Below are 25,320 nucleotides of genomic sequence, written 5' to 3'. Positions count from 1 at the left end.
AATGCGTTCTTGTACAAATGACGACAATTAGTTTGATCCTCACACTAGGCGTACCCGTATCGTGAGGATCAGGTACACGAGGTAACAGTTTTGGTCGGAACACGCGCTTAAACTGAAGTTAATACTAAATTATATAATAATACATACATTTACAATTATATATGAGATGTGATGATTTATGTGTGTTAAGGAACTAGGTACTTATTAGAAACTGTGTTTGTAGTTATAATACTTTAAATTATAGATTTTCTGACTAATACGTAAAATTAAGATTTTTCTATTGGAGCCGTAAAAACAATTCTTCAGTCTGACTGTAGGTAAGGTTTAGGAGCCAGTTACTTAGTTTCTTTTTAGCATCTCTTAAAGTACAGGATTTTATATCGCAGAGCTTACTAATTTTATTGTACAAAAATGCGGAAATAAAAGAATCAAAGCGTTGTGCGAAATAAGTTTTAACCAACGGTACCGCTATTTTGAAATTTCTGCTATTCATCATGTGATGGTACTTATCTGATCGAAGTACGGTCCCATGTGTGGATACTGTGCTTTTTAGGATAAAAAGTTTACGTATGCTAAGGACGCTCGCTTCTCTGTACAGATCAGTGGTTGGATACCTATGTGGCTTCCTGAACATTGTTTTGAGGACAGCTCTCTGCGCTCTTTCAACTTGAATCATAGTTGTCTTGGCTGCGTTACCCCAACACGAAATACAATATGTCAGCAAGGAATGGCATAATGCATAATACACCATTTTCATCACATCATTGGAAGCCGCATTACGAAGGTTACGGAAGATGTAAATGCATTTGCGAACTTGATCAGACAGTTTAGTTATGTGGTGTTTGAATGTGAGTTTACTGTCGATCATTACGCCTAAGTATCGAATGACATCACACCGGGCTATTGCAGAGCAGTCACATTCAGAGGCACTATTAGAACATGTGTGGATCTTGATGCTTGCCAATTCGGGACCTGGTGCAGATGCGTCGGAAATGTGAAAGAAAATGAATTTGGTTTTCTTAACATTTAGTGTTAATAGGTTCCTTTGAAGCCACGATGCCACTTCAACCATTCCCGCTTCGGCTGCCAAGTGAACCTGTTCCCAGCTGTTTGCATGATAAAGCAAGACTGTATCATCAGCATAACAGATTATTTCAGCGTTACCCAGGGTAAGTTTGTGGATATCATTCATGTAGATTAAGAAGAGTGTTGGTCCTAAAATACTTCCATGGGGAACACCAAAACGTACTGGTCTTTCACTGCTTTTATATTGACTGATCCTGAGACACTGCCTCCGTTCCATTAGGTAGCTTTTGAACCAGTTTAATCCTATGCCTCTGATACCCATAGCTTCGAGTTTTTTGAGAAGTAAAGTAGTGGAGACAGTGTCGAAAGCCTTAGCAAGATCTAAGAAAACTCCTAGACACTTACTGCTTTTGTCCATTCTAGATGTTACGGAAGATATAAGCAAATTGACCGCGTCTTCGGTGGATTTTCCCTGTCTGAATTTTAGTAGTTGGATTTGTCTTAAATTATTGATATGGCGATGGCGCCTGCAAATAATAAAACAATGTCCGGGATGGTAAATTATTAACGCACGTACAAGGTTACGTCGTCAAGATAGTTGCTAGGCACTTACATAGTTCAAACAAATTATGACAGATAACAGTCATTTTGCTTGTATGAAGAAGGTTTGAGTAAAATGTTCTGAAGGGCCTATCCTTCCTTTTGAAATCATTGGTTTATGCTTTTTGCTTACTACCTATAATGTTTACTAAATACCTCATTTCTAATACGATCCCCATGAGAAACCCTAAGCATAGGTCATTCTTTTAGTTTACTAGCGACCCGCCCCATCTTTGCACGGGTGCAATGCTGATGCTAAATTATACACTACAGATACACTTGTATATTATTATACAAATACTTTACTCTTGAATTACTCTATCAAAAACCGCATCAAAATCTGTTGCGTAGTTTTAAGGAGTCTACACACCAAACCCGCCGACACAGCCCGGCGGCTTGGTGTCGGCGACATGATTCTTGAAACAAAGTCGCCGACACCAAGCCGCCGGGCTGTGTCGGCGGGTCGGCGGGTTTGGTGTGTAGACTCATTTAATGATACAAAGGGACCGAACAATGAAAAAGTTCCACCTGAAATTGACGATCCATATGTCTGTGGAACTTTTTCATTGCTCGTGTAGTGAAGCGTTGATTTAGCTGGGCCTAGCTAATAAAGCCCTACTTTAGGTTGACCTATCGGTATCAACGTATCTTACCAAACGGATTTTTATAAATGTATGGGGAAACGGCGCTGGCAATGTGATGAAGTGGACGCACTTGTGTTATCTTTACAAAGAATACTGAACGCGATGCGTCCGTTGCATACTATGCCGAAACGTGCACGCTTACCTTAAGCAGTCTATTTATGCCGAAGTCACAATAAATTATCACTTTGTACGAGTTTCTTTCAGTATTTCCGGTACATTGACTCTCAGAATAAATAGAACTTCTATCTAAGTAGTATTGTGCCGATTTACTTTAATTAATGCTATTAATGATTAAATTTAAAACGTGACATAGAAAAAAACCGGTTACTGCACAAAGTACATTAAACTTTGAAGAAAAGGTTAGTAACATTTGAATGTATTTTTATCTTTAGGAGTACCTATACTTAGATCTTACAGACATTTGTGTAAATACTTACTTTTTATTTCAATGTTAAACGCGTAAGTAACATTCGCAGCTGAAGTGTGGTACTAAAGTGTTGTTTTAATAAAGAAGTAATTTTTCTTTAAAGCGGTAGGTAAGTAGTGTTTTTGTAAAGGCTACGTTTCATCAATTAATATTATGTTAGTCCAAATCTTAATTTATGATTTTATTTAATTTTTTTCTTTCTGCGTCTGTTTTGGTGTTACTTGTCACACTTTGGGCTACTGGCCACAAAAAAAAAACCAGACACTTTGATACACAACAAACTTATAATCCCCCATTTATATCGTTCATCGGTTAAAACACTAGCCTCGCATCCCGCATACTAATAATTTTCTTTCAATACAAAGTTTTGCGTTTCCTTCAGGCTGAGATTTCTATGAATAATTTAACAGTAACTAATGATGGAGTGCAAACAACGGCTGTCTGCTAAAAGCACGATCCTATTTTCAAAATCCGTGACTAGAGTTAAGTTAAGCAGTGTCTAACTTGTTTATTTTTGGTGAAATATTTTGGGAATTATAATTTGAACTCCACCAATCCGCACTAGGCCCGCGTGGTGGACTAGGTCTTTAGGCTTTACCCTTTGTTTGAAGGAGACCCGTGACCCAGCAGTGGGGACGTGATGGGTTGTGATGATGATTTTAACTGTGTGACTTGGTTCATTATAAGTTCACATAAAAAGTTAGGTTTTCCTGCGATTTACATATCGCCCAAATAATATGCCAAATGTTTGTTTGTTGCACATCTGACTTTTTTAAAGTCGTAGAAAAGAGTTATCCCGGATGCCCCCTCTATGAGTCACCCCCTTAATATAACCCTTTTGCAACATACTGTATAATACCTAACTGACCCAACCTAAGCAATGCAAGTCTAAGTAATGCATATTATTGTTTTAGCCCAAGGATAGAGCGAACTCAGAGTGATTTCTCTAGGGACTTCGCTGTGTAGCGATTGCGTAAACCGATCTAATATTTAGTGATATTATCTGTTAGTGCGAAGCGTGGGATGCCGTCTAGCCAACTGGACTGACGTTCTTAGACAGCCTTAGGTTTGGTTAGAAGGCCAAGGGTATAGAGTGCTGCACTCTTTCGGACTAGAATTTACATGTGTCATACAGGTTTCATAACGAAGTTTTCCTTCACCATAAGAGCGATGGTATACATTGTACTTAAATTCTAAGAACTGTGTGTACATGTCAGCGCAGGGATTCGAACTCGCATCTATGGCTTGAGAAGTGGTGGTAGCGCTTACCCGACTGACTTACCACCGCTTCATGGATTTTTATATAGCTAATTAATCAAATGTATTGTATTATAAATAAATAAATAAAATAGTGCACCCCTACAGTGAAAAGTGGGCAGCGTGAAAATGCCCCAAACTTCCTCCATTTTACCTACTGCAATACAGAAGCCATCTGCAGCATATTGGACGTATTCACGAATACTATCGCACGCTCCCTGACGAGAAGTTGCCAAGACGCTACGCAAAAATGGCGACAACACAACACACTTCGCTCGATTCTGCTAAATAATTACGTTGGCTTATGATGAGTTGATGTAAAAATTATATTTTGGAACTTATATACCTACCCTGTTTTACATTTTCGCGATAAATGAATGTTATCTGTCTGTAACAATACCGCTGTAACTCTCCGAAATTATTTTGTAGACAGAATGATTGTGTGCTGTTGTTGACTAACGGCATCATACGCAGCTATGCATTGTAGGACCATGGCGCACTTGTGTGATTGTTTTATTATAAAATGTCACACATTATTATAAAATGTCACACAAGTGCGTCCGCTTCAACGACATTGTCGACGCCGTTTCTGCGTACATTTGTAAAATTTGTTGCGATGCGTACGATACTTAGGCCCTGTTTCACAATGTCTGGTTAGTGGCTGCCTGTGAGATAAAATACATGCTGTCACTCTCTGTTATTATTTTTTTGACAGTGACAGCATGTGTTTTATCTTACAGGTAGCCACTAACCAGACATTGTGAAACAGGCCCTTAAACTTAAATTCTTTTTAGCTTTCTAAGGAAATTCCTAGTAACAAACAAATGAAGACGCATGCTAGTCCAAACGTTTTCTCAAGCAGCAGAATAAGAGCTCGAAGCTCTAGCCGCCCAGTCACGTTCACGTCGGGAATCGAATCAGCTACCGTAGTCGCGTTTATTTACCGATTCATGTCGAGGCCCCGAGATAAATCGAGTTGTAGCGAGATGCCGTGACTGAATGCTCGTGTTATTCTGTAGCCGTATTTATTGGTTGTGTGTCGGAGATTTTGAATTAAATTTGGTTCTAATTTTTTTGGGGCCAATCATTTTATTGTTAATTTTTCCTGTGAGATTCGCTTAGCTTTTGTTTTTTTAAAGGTTTCTCCGTGGGAATTCAAAGTGCATAAGTATAAACCTCCTCCTAAATCACTGCACAGGTTGTCCCAAAAGTCAACGTCATGCCATGGTTACTCCTGAGTTGGTCTATCAGCCCTCCAAGACGTTGACTTTGGGACACCCTGTAAAACCACATCAATGTATACTAAGATTCGTACCTGTAATGTAGCTCCTCACATGACCGATTTATTGTTTTATAATATACGCTTTCCCGTGTAAACCTCACAACGGTTAGCGATGCTTATTAGTTTTAGGGTGCCTGTACACGACCGACTTTTTATAGGACAGACAATCGGACCGATATTCTTCCTTCTGATCTACATCTTACTGACCTTTTGAAGGAGATGTATTGCACTATTGCAATTACGTATACGTTTTATTTCGCTTCGTAATCCGTATAATCCGTCGCCGATGGCCGGTCGTGTACCAAGACCCTTATCATCACGTCTCGCCTTAACTTGTTTAGTTTTGTTAGCAAATAACAACAGTAAAATTATAGAGCTCGCTAGGTGAACTAAGCAGCGCAGAGATTTACTACTAAAATTTCGGTAGTTAAATAGCTGTAGTCGCATGACTAATGTGCTAAGTTCTCAGTATTAACTTCTCGTTTGGAATAAAATAGTGCCTTTATGCGATTAGCTTGTATGTACGAATAATTTCCGAGGTGTTTAAAACACGTTTCGATGCAATGAATAGTTATTTAGCTGGTGTTGTTACTATCCGCCGGTTTTACAATTGAGAAGGTAAAGTTAAGCAGAAGTTATGGAAGTGTGCCATGTAGTGCATAGAGGCGCTAAGGAGGAATTATGTTCTTTCTTACGTATTTAGGTACGCAAAAAAGAGGATCACATTACGTTTTGATACTTATTTATTTCTATTTTTTACAGATTACACAAAACATGAAGGTGAAATTGCTTCTGCTGATGCTACTTTTGAATACAATCCAAAGCAAATGTAAGTAATACACCTACCTACCAATATCTTATTAGATGTTTAAGGGCAAGGCAGGTCAGTTGCCGTTGCCGTGCTATTTTTCTATGCAGTTGCAGAGAGCTGAAAACTAATACCGTGATTACCCTACCGAGTAGAGTGGCGAGACAGTAGGTATCCTCAGCCGATCCTGGTCTAATGAAAGCTAGATATTATTAGCAATTAAACGAGCATAAGCATACGCGCGGGATACGTCGTGGGGCCCCAGGTTTCTATCTTTATGGCCCATTCCGACACTGAACTGTGCCGGAACTGATGCATGACATGTTTTCGACTCAATGGGATAAAGTTCAAAATGATATGGTTTCCATAATCATTTCGCCCAATTACCTAAGTGTTTATAATCGTGTAACGTGTTCCAGCTCAAGACAAGCCATGTAAGCCCCGCAACTACGGCTACGATTCGGTTGCGTGTGTGTGCGACAAGCACTACTGCGACTCCGCCAACCCACAGCCGCCAGAGTGTGGGCGGTACCTACACGTTGTCACTAATAAGGTAGGCAGAGTTCTGAGAGTCTATGAAGGTAAGCGTCCACCTCCTGCTATCGTACGTGTATCGCACCAAACGGATTCTCATTAATGTAAGGAGAAACGGCGTCGGCAATGCCGATAAAGTGGACGCAATTTGTGTGAATTTCTATAGAAAGAATGCGATTCCGAACGGTGGACGCTTGTTTTTCTATAAGGACATCCATTAAAGCGTATCCATTGCAAACAGTTTGGTCCAAAAAGCGTTAATAACGCTTTTTAGACATACTCGTAGATTATTTCTTTGTTGCCTTAAATGTATTATGCTGTATATGCTTTGGATATCTTTTTTTTTATATCTCCGCATTGGTCGAGTGTGGGCCCATCTGGTATCTATTTATTGGATTAACGATGTACTTATAAAAGCTAGTTATTGATAGTATGATAATACGGTAGGTAAGTATATCCACATCCGAATTAAAACAAGTTTTTTTTATTGCCCTAAAAATCCAAAGTTCTCAATTCTAATCCGCACAGTTATTTATTTTTACACTTTTTAATTTTGTTTTAATATTTTTCTAGGCTGGGCACAGATTTCAGTACAGTTACGGGAACTATTCGCAACAACACAGCAAAAATAACGAATTCAATTGCTTAAATATTATTAACAGTAAGTAAAATACATACATAATATATTTAAATTGCGCCGTATACAGAAAGAACACTTGTTACTAGCGCCGATAAAGATTTTAACTTATCAGCGCTCATTTGGAAATAGTTTGAAAATGACAAATCAGCGCATCTTAACCAGTTTTAGCCAGCTTTATTTTTGTATAGGGCCTTACATACCATGGAAGTAATAAGTAACGCACTAACATCTTACAGACAAATCAGTCATACTGACTGTGGACAGACAGAAGAAGGGGCAGACGATCATTGGGTTCGGGACTGCCTTCACCGACGCGGCGGGAATCAACCTCAACTCAGTCTCGCAGAACCTTCGAGATCAGATCATCAAGTAAGTCTCAGTGTACACTAGGGTACACAGTACTAACTCCACATTCGGGGTGAAATGAACCACCTCGAGTGACATATTAACAGTATATGCTCACGACTGTAATCCCCGAAGCGGTAGTCAGAGGTGGCTAGCCACCCGCTTTTCGCTGTAGATGCTGTACTCACGTGATAGGTTACGGTATACGTAGATAGGATAGGCCGTATCGTACGTATAAGAACAATTTACTTACGCCCCGCGACCTATCGTACATGAGCACAAATGTACAGCGAAAAGCGGGTGACTCACCTCTGACTACCCCTTCGGGGATAACAGTCGTGAGCATATCTATGTATGCATGTATTATAAACACCAGAAATCGCTTACTTTTCGAGTTGCGTCCTCATATTACTAAAGGCGCAATATACCTATCTATTAAATCAATTAGGTTAAAATTGTCTCTTCCATCCAAAGGTTGTCTGGTAGAGATTGCTTTAAGCAATAAGGCCGCCTTTTTTGTGCTATTTTGTATATAATCAGTCCGTTCCAAGTATTCATACAGTGCGCACGTATTTGCTCAGTTCAGCCAGTGGTTCCCAACCTTCTTATCCTTCCAATATGTTATGCTTTGGCTGTAATACTACTTGCGGCGATGGCGCAGCTTGCTCCGGCTGTATCAAAAGCTTCTGCTTTTCTTGCGCGAACATCACCGAGAGAGGCTATCGCAACCTAGGAACTGATCGTAGAGCTGGATGGAAGTGCCCTAAATGTCGCATATCTTCTCCGAGAGGCAAAAGCCCTGTTGCTAAAAGAGAGGCTACCCTGGAGGACATTATAAACCGTTTGGACATCCTAACTCATAAACTAGATGAGCTACCAAAACTTATCTCGGACGTAAACGAGTTAAAATCAAACATGCAGGAAGTTATAAAGAGCTGCGAATTCGCCAGTTCTAAAGTGGATGACTTCGAGACGCAGCTTGTGGGACTGCATGACCGAGTCTCTGCAATAGAGGAGATCAAGGAGGTGCTGAAGGTTACCCAATCATCAGTGGATACTCTGCAACAGGAGGCAATTGATAAGGATCAATGGTCGCGCCTTAATAACGTGGAAATAAAGGGGGTTCCGGTAAAAAATGGTGAAAACCTGTTCAATATTGTGGCATCATTGGGTGAGCATATCAACTTGCCTATTCAAAATTCTCAAATTAACTTCGTTACGCGAGTGCCGATATTTAACTCAAATGAAAAATCTATACTGCTTGGATTTGTTAACCGTTATGTAAAGGAGGACTTTGTGGCAGCCGCCAGACGCTCTAAAGCTTTAATTGCTTCTGATTTGGGCTTCTCGAACTGTGATCAGCGCATTTATGTGAATGATCACCTATCACCGGGCAACAAAAAGCTTCTTACAAAGGCAAAGCAATCTGCTAAGGAAAAGAACTATGCTTATATATGGGTCAAGCATGCTAAAATTCACATACGCAAAAATGACTCATCGCCCGTTCTTATTATCAAGTGCTTAAGTGATTTAAACAAATTGAAGTAATCAGTCTTCTCCGACTCACAACGAATCAATCATATTGCTCCGAACTAAGTTTTAATACGTTAAACACCCCTGACTACTCATTTTTTGTTACATTTTTTGTCGATATCCCAGCCTTTTGTATTCAACTCGGGCCGCTTTTGTCTACAACTGTTATCTGCTATTCCATGCGTTTGTCGCATGATGGTCTTATATTAGATCTCGCAATTGCTGTAGTTACTCTTACGCATGATAATCTTAAGGACTACTTTAGATCAATTGTATTTAATTTTATGTTAGTTATGCCATTTTTGTGTTTACTGACTTCAATCCTGTGCTTCGATGACAACTACATTTTACCGTCACTTGTTTTTAGTGTGGAATTACTTACTTTGTTACTAATTAACTGCTTTTGTTTAGTGATACTTAGGCGGATAAATAAACGAAGTTATTTAAACTTAAGATACGTACTTTACTGCTTATTAGTATTGGCATACCTAGTTGTAAATCGCGGGCTCTCAGGAGATATGAAGTATTTAGTTTTTTGCAGTTGTGCCTTCGTTGGCGTGAGGTGTAGGTACATATCTTATCTTATAATAACTTGCTTCCGATGTGGTCTTGTCCTTTGTTTGGCTATTGAGGTTTCACTTACAATAACATCCTTTTATAATATTATTTACTGCTTTATTATATACATTGTTAATCTGCTGTTAATTAATTTCTGTACACAATGCCGAACTTAACAGTTTACTATCAAAATACGAGAGGGCTTCGAACCAAGACTAGCATTTTTTCTAGAAACTTAGCAATAAATAACTTCGATATAATATGCCTCACTGAAACTTGGCTTAATGATGGTATTTATGACCAGGAATTATTTGATGAGAGATATCATGTATGGAGGCGAGATCGTGATTACGTTCGTACGCAGCAAGAGAGGGGCGGGGGGGTCTTAATTGCGATTAAGAGAGATTTAATAGCAAATAATAGGCCGGAGTGGCAGTCGTCGGCGGAAGATATATGGGTGACCGTCACTTTAACCTGTCCTCGTACGAAAAACTGTTTTAATCTTAATATTTGCACTCTTTACCTGTGTTCTGAAAACTTGGGACTGTCGCTTGCAGACCAACTTCTCAATTACTGTTCGAGGCTCGAATATATTAACACAAATAATGATACCGACAAATTCTTGGTGGTAGGAGACTTCAACATGAGCTGCATAGATTGGAACACCACCGGCAGCGGTGACGGGCTCGAAGCTGGCGTGGTACCTACCGAGCACGTAAATAATTTTCTCGATACTATTAGCTTCTGCAATTTACAACAATATAACCATATCGTAAATCAATTCAATCGTATCCTTGATCTGGTTCTCTGCAACGATAGTGTCGGCGTGGATTCGTGTTCTGATCCCTTAGTGCAAGAGGATCCATATCATAGAGCTCTCTTTATTACTATTTCTTTTATTGAACTCGAACCACTACTTCCATCTCCACGCATTAAATATAAATATAACTCTGCCGACTATGAGAAAATTAAAAAAGAGGTTTACGATATTGATTGGAACACAGTACTGGCTAATGGTTCCGTCGATGAGGCCGTAACTATATTTTACAATATTATTTACAATATCCGCAATAATCACGTTCCTAAACAGATTTTGACTAACTTCAAATACCCGCCTTGGTTCAACGGGTCTATTATTAAAGCGTTAAAAGAAAAACATAAATACCACAAAAAATTTAAAAAGTATGGTAATTTACATGACAAAGTCTCATTTGAATATCTAAGGGAGAGAATTAAGCACCTAGAAAAATCCTGTTATGTTAACTACATCACCCAAATTGAAGATTCGGTTACTAAAAACCCGCGAGCCTTCTGGTCGTTTATTAAAAACAAACGGAAGGGAGGTTCCTATCCAGCTTCCATGACCTATGCTAACACTACCTCGTCATCCGGTGAGGTAATCAGTAACCTTTTTTCAGCATATTTTCACTCCACCTTCTTGCAGCCCTTATCGGAGCATGAAGAAGAGAACATTATGTTTGACAATATACCATCCTCTCCTGTGGACATTGCTTCAATTGAAATATCCACTGAACAAATCGACATACTTCTAAGCTCCTTGGATCCATTTAAGTCTGCAGGTCCGGATCAACTTCCAGCTGTATTTTTAACTAAATGTTCTGAGTGTCTATCAATTCCACTATCGATTTTATTTAAGAGATCTTTGTCGGAGGGTGTGATGCCGTCTCTATGGAAGTCAGCGTTCATCAGCCCCATACATAAAAAAGGCCCCAAGAACATGGTTGACAACTACAGGCCAATATCCAAACTGTGCCTTATAGCTAAAGTGCTTGAACGTTTAGTATATAACCAGGTTTATGCCGCACTCAAATCGACTTTCAATGCGCAACAACATGGTTTCTTAAAGCAAAGATCCACAGTTTCCAACTTGGTTGTTTTTAATGAATTTATTAGTGATCAAATGGATAGTAATAATCAGGTTGATGCAGTGTTTACGGACTACAGTAAAGCTTTTGATCGTATAGATAACAATTTGTTACTGAGAAAGCTTTTATCTGCTGGTATAAGGGGTGATCTTTTCCGCTGGTTCTCATCATACATAAAAAATAGAACTCAGGCAGTGGTACTTAACGGGTTCATGTCATCTTGGACGGATATACCTTCAGGAGTTCCTCAGGGGTCATTGCTGGGACCATTGCTATTTATTTTATTTATCAACGATATTAACTTGTGTTTTTATAATTCAAATTTCCTTCTTTTTGCAGATGATTTAAAAGTTTTTAGAGTCGTAAATAATGAATTAGACGAATCCCTGCTTCAGGAAGATCTTCTCAGACTTGACAAGTATTGCTCAGCAAACAAGCTAGATTTAAATGTTTCCAAATGTTCTTCAATTTCATTCAGTCGCAAAAAATATCAACACCCATCCATTTATAAACTTAAAGACCAACCCATCTGTAGTACTAGCGAGATCCGAGACTTAGGAGTGATCATGGATTCCAAATTATTACTTGATAAACACATTGACCACATTGTTAAAAAAGCCTATAAATCACTAGGATTCCTAATTCGATCTTGCAAACCATTCAAGTCTATGAAACCTATTAAGGTGTTGTATTGCTCTCTAGTAAGAAGTATACTCGAGTATGCATCACAGGTCTGGAATCCGAGATACGACGTGTACATTTCTAAAATCGAAGCAATTCAACGTAAATTCATCCGTTATCTCGCATTCAAATTTAAATTACCGAAACGTACCTACGAGTTTAACTGTAATAAATTACACCTGCTCCCTCTTGCTATTAGGCGTAAAGCAGCAGATGTAACTTTTCTCGTCAAGATAGCACAGAGCAAAATTGACTGCCCGGAACTGCTTCAAAAAATACATATGTCAATACCCCGTAGAAGTTTGCGTAAGTCTGTCCTCCTAAGTATATGTACCATTTGCTCGCACCAATTATAGGCAAAACTCATTTCTTCTGAGAGCATCCAGCGGTTTTAACGAGTTGTCAAATGCAAATGTTGATTTAGATTTATTTTGTAGCCAAATAGGATTAATTAACTATAGTTTTACGGAGAGTTTTAGCTCATCTGTTTTGTTGAGCGAATAATTTGTGCGAGCTGTATTTTTGCTCAATAAGAACTTATTTTTACTTATTTTTACTAACATATGTGTGAAAACTTTTAATTGGCTATGTATTATTAATCGAAATTTCTTATGTCTAACATTTAGCTGTAAGTTTTCCTATGAATAAATAAATAAAAAAATAAATAATAAATAAGTTGTGAATTGTAATATTGTCTTTAATGGTGCAAAATAAAGAGTATTCTATTCTATTCTATTCTATCAATTACAGTTCATACTTCGGCAAGGAAGGCCTGCGCTACAACATGGCCAGAACAACTATAGGCCACTGCGACTTCTCCACCGAGCCGTATTACCACGACGAAACGGAATACGATGTAGAACTGAAGAATTGGACTTTGCATAGTACCGATGTAAACCATAAGGTGCAGTATTTTTTACCACTGACTCAAAAGGAGTGGTGTGTGTTTGTGTATCTATCTGTGGTATGTAATGAAAGCCAAAAGGTGACTCAGCTAGTTATTCTGAAAAATATTAAAAATCAGATCATCAGGTAGGGAGGTAATCTTACATTTTTTGTTTGTTAAAAACTTTAAACATAAATTGGTAGGTTCCTACAAAATATTAATAAATTGATATTCCAGATACCGTACATAAAACAAGCTATGAGTGCTAGCACGGATGAGCTGTATTTGATAACAAGTATTTGGACAGTTCCCAAATGGATGAGACAAGAAAATTACGATGGAATCAAAAACCAGGTTCAACCAAAATACTATGGGACTATGACGCTTTTCATTATCAAGTAAGTTACTAGATAATTCCCCCATGGTAGAAATTTAAGATAAGAAATTCAAAATCTGTTTTTCTAATATAATAATATCCAAAGTTGCCAAAGCCTGTATATGTGTACATTTAGGGCCACTTGCATCAAAATGATTTTAAACTTTGGTGCAAGTCGCCCTTAAATAAACGCCCAAAAATCAAACTACTGATAAGTTAAAAAAGCCAAAACTATGTAGTTACTAATTTTTTATAATAATATAATATGTGGGGACATCTCACACACGGCCATCCGACCCCAAGCTAGGCCGAACCTGTGTTATGGGTGTTATTAATTTTATTACTTTATAGATTTTTAGAAGCATACAGAGAAAAGGGGATTGAGTTTTGGGGAGTGAACTATGTGAACGAACCAACAGTCAATGTGGGAGTGGAAATATACGAGGGGTCGGAGGAAGTATTCACTTCATGGACAATTAAAAGACTTGTAAGTACCTATGTATACCTTATGTATACTAACCCCCTTATTCATAAAAAAAGTTACTGGACGCTTTAGCTATAGTGCGACAAACTTATCTGTTCCGGTGAGACCGAACTAAATTGATCCATATCTTATTACTCACTAATGAATTGTGTATTGTAAAAGATTAGATGGGTTTATTAACACCGCAAGAGCGAATTAACAATACGAGCAAACTTAAAATCTTATAGAATTAAGAAATATTAAACATTTATGTGAGCTGTCACCGGAACAGATAAGTTTGTGGCACTGTACTGAACTGTTTTGTCACTCTCTGTCAAAGAACAACTGTCAGAGAATGACATTTCAGTGACAGTAGTTCTTTGACAGAGAGTAACAAAACAGTTCAATAGCTAAAGTAAAGCGTCCAGTAATTTTTTTATGAATAAGGGGGTAATAATCTTAATGATAATTTTATGATTTTCTTATGGAACCCTCGCGTTATCATAATCAGCCAAATTATCAATCATTTTTAGACTTCAGCCTCTCCCAAGAGGCACCATGATAAAATATATTATGTCACCGGAAAGACTGTAGCCCTGTTAAAATCGCTACAATTAAACAGAAGTTATGCGTGTATGGAGATGCTGGAGGTGTTGGAGCATCCCCATGCAAAGGGAGGATCCTCCGACCAGGCCGGGTGGTGTGGCCTGGCGGGCAGCTGCCCAACGGTTAGCGTTGGGGATTTCTATATATTGCAGAGTAGGTGAGAAACTTCGAATGCGCGATGTAGGATTTTCATAGTAATTTGCGTAGTTCCCATACATCTTCTCTGTATTGCGTTCCGAGCGCCATCTGTTGATCTTCGTCTGAACTAGTGGCTAGGAGTCCGCCACATCACTCCCCCACCGAGACCGGAGGGCGATAGTCTTCAGTGCAGCCGAGAGTCTTGATTGCCAGCCAGTGCCGCGTAGTCCGCAGTGAGTCGGTACTGTGAGTGCGGTGAGGAGTCCCCAGTGAGTCGGGGTGATGCTGCAGTGGCGATGTCCACGGTGAGTCGGGATGAGCCTGCAGTGGTGCATGGTGGCAGAGTGCTGCGTCGACCAGGAGAGGATGGCTCTGCTTGCTGACCGGCCGAAGTGCAGTGGTGCTGTGCCAAGTTGCTGGTGTGGGTCGAGGGTGTGACCAGGCCTGCGCGTTCGCTGCATGCTGGTGGTCATGATGCCCTTTGAGACCGGATGCTGGCTGGTTGGCTCCAGGGGCTGCTTGCTGAGAGTTCTGCTGCACGGCTGTTGAGGTGAGGAGAGAAAGTCGATGGAAGATGGCGTGGAGGCTGCTCTGCGGGTCTTCAGAAGGCTGCGCTGATGTTCTTCACGGGGTCACCAGTATGGAGATGCTGGAGGTGTTGGAGCATCCCCATGCAAAGGGAGGATCCTCCGACCAGGCCGGGTGGTGTGGCCTGGCGGGCAGCTGCCCAACGGTTAGCGTTGGGGATTTCTATATATTGCAGAGTAGGTGAGAAACTTCGAATGCGCGATGTAGGATTTTCATAGTAATTTGCGTAGTTCCCATACATCTTCTCTGTATTGCGTTCCGAGCGCCATCTGTTGATCTTCGTCTGAACTAGTGGCTAGGAGTCCGCCACACGTGGATTGTCAGATATTTTATTTGGTCGGGTTATAAGTTTGCACTTAAAATGAGAATGGCCAAATCTGACCCGCTTTGCAGCCACTAAGAAAACCTATTTTTATTATTCAACTAGAGGTCGCGTTGTGGCGCGGGCTGCAAGCAGCCGCGCGGTGTTTTGATGCTTTTGGTTTAGGTGGGAGACAGTTTTCAGTATGAATTTCAGTTTCAGCAGGGTATTGACTTGAAAATACCGTAGCAAATCTTTCTTGCGTTTTGTTATGCCTTAAAAACTGTGTTCACTATGATTTTTTTAATTATAGGGTCACTGAGGATTTTGTTTGACGTGGGAAACCGTTTGCAGTATGAATTTCAGTTTCAGCAGGGTATTGACTTGAATATACCGTAGCAAATCATTCTTGCGTTTTGTTATGCCTTAAAACTGTTTTCACTATGATTTTCACTATAACAGGCGTACTGATGATTTTTGTTTTAGGTGGGATACGGTTTTCAGTATGAATTTTGGGGAGATACGGTTATTTACTTGACTAAAACGTATCGAATATTTTATGGGGTTTAGTTTTCCCTTGAAATGGATATTAACTTTGCCATAATACAACGGATATTTCTGGCATAAGGGTTTATATTTAAAAAAAAAACACCACAGGAATGTTAATATTTGCCTTGAAAACCATTTTCATTGTAAATTACGTATAGTCTTCGCACAAATACGGTAGAGAAACTGATCCTATATGGTCATTTTATGGTTTCGTAAACTTTTCTTTCGTTAACTAATCGAGCCGACATAGTTTTGTGTACAAATACTTATTGGGTTCTTTAACACCTCATTAAAAATCGGAGTCACCTTCATTTGCGCGTTTTTCTAGCTTCTCGATTATTTATTTACTCTGTCCTGAAGAGAAACTTTTTCATAGCAACGAAATTTACAGGCTTTTTTTGATTCATTCATTTCTTATGTGGGTTTGCTGTTTAAAAGACACAGTAAGTAGGATAAAGTGCGTTTTTTAACATTATAGAACTATACTTTACTTAAATTCAATCCATAATTGGTTGCATACGTATTATGGAACTATAAACGCGCCCAAACTTACACTTTGTCTTTCTTTTTTATTCATTCAAGATATTTCTTGAATTTGGCTTTAAGTACATGAAAAAACTCCACAGGAATGTTAATATTGATATTAATAATTATGATACGTAATGCCTCGCTTCGCTCGGATTTCTTTCTTTTATGGCAGGGCTACTTGTCGGATGCCTCGCTGCGCTCGGCTGGTTTTATTTTGGTATAGCTTGTAGAACGACTATGGCCTCGCTGCGCTCGGCACTAACACTGTGGTAAAGTTGATTTACATTTTGTATATTTTTAGGGAAAATATTTTCTCCTCTAAAAGTGGGGAGTTTTTATTTTAAAAAATAATTCTTTTTATTTATCTACACAAATGCGCCATATACCACAAATCTGTCTGACCACTTCAAAGGGGTAAAATTGCTAATGTTGGTAATTTTTTCTACGTTTTTAGGGAAATTTTGATTTTTTTGCCAATAAGTGGGGAGTTCTTATTTTAAATTAAAATTGTATGCATTTAACTATACAAACACGCTATACATTGAAAATCCCTCAGACCATCTCAAAGTGATAAAATTGCATATTTATGTCAATTTTCCCATGTTTTTAGGGAAATTTTGATTTTTTCCCTACAAGTGGGAATTTTTATTTTATATAATTATTGTTTGTATTTATCTACACAAATGCGCCATATACCATAAATCTGTCTGACCACTTCAACGGGGTGAAATTGCTATTGTTGGTAATTTTTTATACGTTTTTAGGGAAATTTGGATTTATTTCCCCATAAGTGGGGAGATTTTATTTTAAATTAAAATGGAATGCATTTAACTACACAAACACGCTATACATTCGAAACCCCTCAGACCATCTCAAAGTGATAAAATTGCATATTTATGTTAATTTTCCCATGTTTTTAGGGAAATTTTGTTTTTTTTCCTATAAGTGGGGAGTTTTTATTATCAATAAAAATCTATGCATTTAACTACACAAACACGCCATACATTTGAAACCCCTCAGACCATCTCAAAACGATAAAATTTCATATTTATGTAAATTTTCCCATGTTTTTAGGGAAATTTTGTTTTTTTTTCCTATAAGTTGGGAGTTTTAATTTCATAAACAAACTAAATTCATCTATCTACACAAATGCACCATACAAGTCAAAGCTGTCAGACCACTCAATACAGGTGAAATAGCCTTAAAACATGTAAAATTTCTCTTTTACAAAATGGCTGCCACTTCATCTGTCATTTTGATTTTTGCAGTTTTCGGAATTTTCCCATAAATTTCACCATATATCCAACCATGTACAAAGAAAAACATCACCCCACCTCCCCCCCTTCTGGGAGATCAATTCACCTCAACTTGAATCGACGTCGAACTTTTTCAAAAATATAATCTCCCGTATTTCTCAGGGTTGCCAGCCGAAAGTAATAAAAATAGTCAAATGTCATTAGTATGAGCCTTTCTGATTAAACTGCATCATTTTTTAAAATCCAAAACGGTTATTTCTATTTTTTAGGATTTTGGGGAAAATCTCAAAATTTTCCCTAAAAATGGGGAAATTTTATTTAGTAGGTATAGTCTACTCAACAAACTACACAAATGCGCCATACAAGACAAATCTCCCCAACCACTCTAAACATGTGAAAAAACCAATCAAAAATCGTGAAAAAAAGTCACTTTTACAAAATGGCCGCCAAAGCAGTCCGCCATTTTGTTTTTTCAACTTTTTGGAATTTTCCCATAAATTGCACCATACAACAGACCGTGTCCAAAAAAAATCATCACCCCACCTGCATCCCTTCTGGGAGATCAATTCACCTCAAGTTGGGTCGACGTAAAAAAATCTGAAAAAATATTATCTCGCCTATCGCTCAGGGTTGCCAGTCGAAAGTAATAAAAATGGTCAAATGTCATTAGTACGGGTCTTTCCGACAAAACTGCATCAAATTTTAAAATCAAAAGTGGCCATTTCTACTTTTCATGTTTTTGGGGAAAATCTCGAAATTTACCCTAAAAATGGGGAAAATTCTTTCACATGGCAACTCTACTCGTCAAACTACACAACCGCTCTATACAAGTCAAACCTGTCAAATGCCCCCAACACAATAAAAAAATGCTTTAAAAATTCTCGAAAAAACACGTTTTTATAAAAAAATCTCCCCTCCCCCCGCAATTAAAAAAAAATCATTTTTTGGAATTTTCCCTTAAATTTCATCATGTGCCCCACCGTTTGCAAAAAACACCATCCCCCCACCTCCCCCCCTTCCGGGAGATCAATTCACCTCAAGTCGGGTCTGACACGCCCTAAACTTTGCTTCACTGCAACTCGGCCGCCATTTTGTTTTTTTATTTTTTTATATTTTTTTTATAATCTGTCAGGCATTCTAAACACACCCTCAAAATATAGAAAAATGTATGGTCACCAAAAAAGAGGAACAAAAAAAATTTTTTTTTTTTACAACTTTTTTTAAAAAGTCGAGGTTTTTCTCTACTCACCCGAGCACCCTGTACATTTCCCTAAAACATTTTCATATCAAAAAATGGCTCCTTCTGGGAGAACAATCATGTCAATGAGTCAGTCAGTGGTAATCCAGCTTTATATATTACTAGCTGTCCCCGCGCGCTTCGCTTCGCCTTAAAAAGTTTTCCCGTGGGAATTCCGGGATAAAAAGTAGCCTATGTTCTTTCTCAGGGTCTAGACCATATGTATACCAAATTTCATTCAAATCCGTTCAGCAGTTTTGGCGTGAAAGAGTAACAGACAGACAGACAGACAGACAGACAGACAGACAGACACAGTTACTTTCGCATTTATAATATTAGTAAGGATAAGGATAATGATAAAGGTGGTCTAAATGAGGGAAAAATATTTAAAAAATCGAAAGCACGTTTAAAAAAAACTTAGTATGAGGGAAACATCTAGTCAGTACAAAGACTTGATCTTTCAGCACCTATATCTTCGTTCTCCCATGCCTCATAATAATAAAATTTACACCAGGTTATACTGTAGTCATGGGCTACACATCAGTATGTTTCATCAATGGCTGCTCTGATGGGTCATGGCGCCATAGAGAAATGGCCATTCTCCTTTATTAATATTAATAATCCCTATTCTATTATTTCTATTACTAGTAATAAGTAAAATTGCTGTTCATTTTATTTTTAGGCCGAATACGCAACTGAACATTTCATACCAGCTATGCAGAAGAACTTCAGTAACGTGAAAATATTGCATTTTGACGATAACCGCAACATTTTGATTTCAAACTACTTTCGCTACGTAAGTATTTTTTTTGTGATTTAGTCTGAAAATGCGGTTCCTACTTTATGGAAGTGAAATAAAAATCAGAAATTGATAATAAGTAGTACTAGAATAATAAACATGACTTCTATTCATCATCATCATCAGCCCGTAAGAGTACACATAGGACTCTTGGTCATAGGACTCCCCCAAGGAACTCCACGACCCTCATTTCCTAGCTTCTACTTACCTATAACATATAAGTACTTATACATATTTTCCGTGGCCGTTCTGTGGATTGCCAATACTAGCATAAAGTCTAATCTATCTATCTAACATCATCTATCTATCTATCATCTAATGTTATTATAGCATAAAAATTATTGGTAATTGTTTTTAATAAACTTAGAGCTTAAACTTAGGTAATTATTATTATAGATTTGATACTGATCTAAAATTTATTATTATAATAATATGTATAAATAGGTACATAACTAATAAGATAAATTTAATATTGTTATATTTAATGTGTAAGTTTAAAGAAATGTTACTTACTGTAAAATTTATTTTGTTTTAACTCTATAGAATATGTTTAATTTGTTTTTTAGTATTTTGATAATGTCAATTTAAATTGTTTAAAGAACTTGAGATATCTTAAAACTAAGTTCCACGATACAGGTTCGCCTAGTGTGGAATTTGCAGCCACACCACAAATGTAATTGAACAATTTGTTAATAAACGTTTTTTACTTTACTTTACTTTAATGCTGATATTATGATATGATAATATAATTCCAGATGAAGACCAAAACAAATCTGCCTAAATATTTAAAATACGTCGCATTACATTCATACAGCAACTCGTTTATCGGAACGTCTGTGGTTGAAACTTTGAAGAGTTCCTTCCCTAACGTCACCATCATCAGCAGTGAATTTTGTGCAGGTTGGATTAAAACATTAAACCCCAGTTTCACCATACTCTGTTAGATCATAACAAGGGATTAGTTGTTGACTTTTGGCACATTTGCAATGTGGCTGGCGTATTAATGATCCAAAAGACTATGGTGAAACTAGGCATAAGATATACATAAATAAGTTATAATAATAACTATTCATTACCAACTTAATAACAACTATAATTATAGCAATTCTACATTGGCAAGTGTGCACCGGACGTAAAAAAAAACACGCACTCACGCCTTGTACTAATGTACTCCCTTGCGGGGTAGGCAGAGGTGCATTGCTGCACCCACTTTTCGCCAGAGTGTTATGTTAGTCCCAATGTAATAGGGGGCGGGCCTATTATGTACAATGTAAAGAAATGCGAAATGATGGTGTTCCGGTTTAGGGGAGGTCCGGAGAGGGTACCCCCGGTTTATATGTACGGCTCAGCAATTCGGGTTGTCAAGCAGTTCAAGTACCTGGGGCACATCCTAACGGAGAGTCTCAGTGACGACGCGGACATGGAACGCGAGCGGCGCGCCCTGGCAGTTCGGTGCAACATGCTCGCGCGTAGGTTTAGTAAGTGCTCTAGGGATGTCAAGATTGTGCTCTTCAAGGCGTATTGTCAAAGTTTTTATACTTGCCAACTGTGGACTAACTACACAAGAAGAGCATATAGCATCCTTAGAGTGCAGTATAACGATGCGTTGCGAATCCTGTTGAGGCTGCCGCGGTACTGCAGTGCGAAGGCCATGTTCGCCGACGCCAGGGTGCCCGACTTCTTCGCCGTGATGCGGCAGCGCGCCGCGGGGTGCTGGGACAGAGTGCGCAGCTCCAGTAACGAGCTCATTGCTGCTATAAACCAGGATATCTATGGAAATAGGTTTATGATACATTGGTCGTGCCTGCACCAGTCTGCCAATAAGAAGTAGAATAATGATATTTTTTACAATGTGTTTGACTATGTGCCCCTTTACAGCATTTTAATATTTTAATATTTTAGCAATATTTTAGCATTTTATTATTATATATAATTGTGTATTTTAACTATTCTATATTTGTAATTACTTTGACTTTATATGGGTTGTAATATTGCCTGAAATAAATGATTATTATTATTATTATTGCCATTTTACGGGCACATCCAAGACCCGAGAACAAATATCTGTGTTTAAACAAATATCTGCCCCAGCCGGGAATCGAACCCGGGACCATCGGCTCAGTAGTCAGGGTCACTAACCACTACGCCATTCGGTCGTCACCGGACGTATATATAAAATACTGTTGATATTTCACTCCTTTTGTGCACCCCTGAAAATTATACCATACTTACTATTGGTTGACTGCACTTTATCTTTGACTGGAAGAACAGCTTTGTCTTCAAGCTTTTTATTTACAACCCGTCCACCAACTCGCACTAGTGGACTTGGCCTTAACCCTTCCTTCATTGGAAGGAGACCCGTGCCCCAGCAGTGGGGACGTGATGGTTGGTGATGATGAATATAATCCGCAGGTCAAGGGCTAGGAGTTCAGCTGGGAGCGTGGTCCACGGCAGAGTACTACGCTACCAACATAATTGAGGTAAGTGACATGGGATTATATAGGGTGCTGCAAATATGCATACTAGATATACTTACTTACGCTTAATTTAGTCGGTGGTTTAAGCTGTGCGGCAAATATCATCGTTTAACTGCCAGTTTCTATATCTCTATCTACCCATAACTGGAAGTTACTTTTATACAATTTTGACATAATCAAAAGTAACAATCTGTCAAAATCGTATGAAAGTAACTACCAGTTATAGATAGATAGAGTTATAGAAACTGGCAGTAAGTCATCAGTTATTTTATTTTTATGTCATTGAAACTTGATCACACTGTATTCTTAACAACACAATCTAATTGTTTCAGGAACTAAACACGTATTCCAGTGCGTGGATAGACTGGAACCTGGCTCTGAACCTGGACTCGGGGCCACATTTCTCCGGCACTCCGGTCGACGCTCCTATCGCTGTGGACGCTGAGAAAGACGAGTTAGATGTTTTTTTTAAGTGTTCAAAAATTATATTTTCATATGAGAACTGTAAACTGGTCTGAAAAGTGTTCTAGGGTATCGTGTATTCTATTCTACCCCCTCTCTATGCACTCTATGAGCCACCCCATTTCGGCTTCCCATATCCTTTTGACAACACCCTATCATCATCATCATCATCAGTTTGTAGCAGTTAACTGCTGGATGTGGGCCTCTACCAAAACACGCCACTGGATGCAATTTATAAGTATGCTTTTCGCTTCTTTCCACTAAAGATATAAAATACCAAACCACTCTTCTCAACAGGTTCTACAAACAGCCCTCGTACTACGTGATGGGTCACTTTTCCAAGTTCATGCCTCGTGGCTCGGTGTACGTCTCTCTGACGTCATCGTTCCCCACAAACCTGCGATACGGAGCGGTGTTGAGACCAGATGGACTCGTCAGCACTGTTGTGTATAACCCGTGAGTGTTTTGTTTTTAACAAATGACGCAAAAATAGTTCAAAGGTGAGTATAGACTACAACATTTTGTCGATCATTTCTGTGTAATGCAACGTTCTTACGAATAGTACAATACCGGCAAAAGCATGATAAAACGTTCGTAAAGCATAATACACTAGAGCATATTAGAGAGCGGCTCGTTGTTCTGTTACATGTAAATGTTGTAGTCTATACTCACCTTAAGGTGTCTGTATGTTTGTGTTTCTGTTTGTGGTAGCGTAGCTCCCTAACGTATGAAGCGATTTTCGTTTAGTTTTGCCGGATCATAGATCATGTTACCCCGAGTGTTTTTAGCCATATTTGATCAAAATCGCTTTCGTTGTTCAAAAGTTATGCGACTTTTTGTGTAATGTGGGGGGTTTTTAGCGTTAGTTAGGTTATTAGTGTGTCGCTGAAAATTCTTTACTGCCTTTACAAATGTACGAACCATCTTATCAGACCTATTTTCGTTCCGATGTGCCTGTAAACTCCTTCACTTGCTATATTTAAAACATTATTTTATTTTAGGACCAGCGCGCCAGTGTCAGTCACCATTAAAGATGAAGAAAAGGAAATTGATGTAATAGTTACCGCCCACTCTATTAATTCTATTTTATTCTAGTTTTTATTAATAAATCTTTGAAAATGAAGCTTATTTTGAACATATTTTTATGGCAATAATGAGAGGTAGGAAGGATACTTAAATTACTTAAGAACCTACATAAAGGTACATTTTAAAAGAATCGTTGGAAATAATACAGTAGACGGTCTTAGGAAACCATGCATGTGTTTAATAAGTAGGTATACCATGAGTCTAGTAATTGATATCACGTACGGTATATTCTGCTTCTTATTTTTACACCTGGGCCCCAAGTCTGCTATTGGTTACAAAAAATATCAATGAAAAAAAATAAAACCTAAATATGGGGAAATTTAACTTATCATAATAACAAAAACAAAACTTGAGTATATCGTCGGTTGATAGGAAAAAGACACTAAAGGCTAATTTTTCAATAGCCAGACAAAAGTTTTGCTAGGAAATAATTTTGATGCTGTTGCGTCTCAATGTTTCTCAATGTTTGTATTACCAAGATAACATTTATCTGAATATTGAAAAATCTGCCTTATTGAGTTTTTCCTGTCAACCGACGATATAAGAAAAAAACTTTACTCATACTTATTTGATTTCAATATAATTATTTAATATACACAAACTGAGTGGATTGTATAATTCATTGTCTTCGTCCAATCGAAACAATCCTCTTCAAAATGTGCCGAACACAATTTTTGTATGTTTCCTTGGTTCCCAATTTGTGCGACCGGTAATGTCTATCCATTTTCTTGATATTTTTTTTTCTGTCGGAAACCTATGAAAGAGATAAATGGATGAGCATGAGCATTATAATCGTGGGCCAAATATGTGATGGGGTTTTTTTTAAAGGAAACACGTATTTCGTATCAATACAATAAACTTTATACTATACAGAAGAAATCACACATAGAAGAAAAAAACGAAACGAACGTTTCCTCACAATGAGAGGCACCTCATTTGAAACAGGAGAATGACTTCTACAAAATACAATCTTCACAAAAACCGAATTCGTGCGCCCCATTTGTAAACCCAACCCGAGTCCGTTACAATTTCTAGTATTTTCTTTGCATACTATAATATTTGTGGGTAAAATAAATTTTCAATAACTTGCAACACCATGTGATTTGTTATGATATGGTACCTCGTAATTTTTACTTAAAACTGATACTAAAAGACCTTACAGTATTAAAATTAGTATCGTTTTATATTAAAATCGAGCCAATAGATAGTACTATGACGAATGTAAGCTTGTTAAACTTGATAGTATCTACTTACATGTGAAAATATATCTCATCCATCATTCCATCGTGTTTTCGTTCAATATGCTCTAAACAACCGAACAAAATCCACCCACCCATGTCACACACT

General features: G+C 38.1%; 1 protein-coding gene across 1 annotated transcript; it reads left to right on the top strand.

The window, feature by feature from the left end:
• The first annotated feature begins 2,684 nt into the window (after positions 1–2,684).
• Positions 2,685–24,015, top strand: LOC105390576 (lysosomal acid glucosylceramidase). The gene is made up of 14 exons (XM_011561904.3): positions 2,685–2,806; positions 5,999–6,065; positions 6,464–6,597; positions 7,152–7,239; positions 7,455–7,587; positions 12,972–13,125; positions 13,345–13,505; positions 13,835–13,970; positions 19,832–19,945; positions 20,704–20,848; positions 22,361–22,428; positions 22,758–22,879; positions 23,185–23,343; positions 23,889–24,015. Exons 2-14 carry the CDS (start codon positions 6,011–6,013, stop codon positions 23,980–23,982), a joined length of 1,563 nt encoding a protein of 520 aa, XP_011560206.3. The 5' UTR covers positions 2,685–2,806; positions 5,999–6,010; the 3' UTR covers positions 23,983–24,015.
• Positions 24,016–25,320: the final 1,305 nt, after the last annotated feature.

Source organism: Plutella xylostella, chromosome 28 (assembly GCF_932276165.1).
Source record: "Plutella xylostella chromosome 28, ilPluXylo3.1, whole genome shotgun sequence".
In the NCBI taxonomy this organism is placed as follows: Eukaryota; Metazoa; Arthropoda; class Insecta; order Lepidoptera; family Plutellidae; genus Plutella; species Plutella xylostella.
This window is presented reverse-complemented; position numbering and strand designations above follow the sequence as displayed.

Excerpts from the sequence above, each read along its gene's own strand:
- LOC105390576 (XM_011561904.3), top strand. The coding sequence starts at position 6,011 with ATGAAGGTGAAATTGCTTCTGCTGATGCTACTTTTGAATACAATCCAA. Across the intron at positions 7,240-7,454 it reads TTGCTTAAATATTATTAACA|ACAAATCAGTCATACTGACT; the intron begins GTAAGTAAAATA and ends AACATCTTACAG. Across the intron at positions 23,344-23,888 it reads AGCACTGTTGTGTATAACCC|GACCAGCGCGCCAGTGTCAG; the intron begins GTGAGTGTTTTG and ends ATTTTATTTTAG.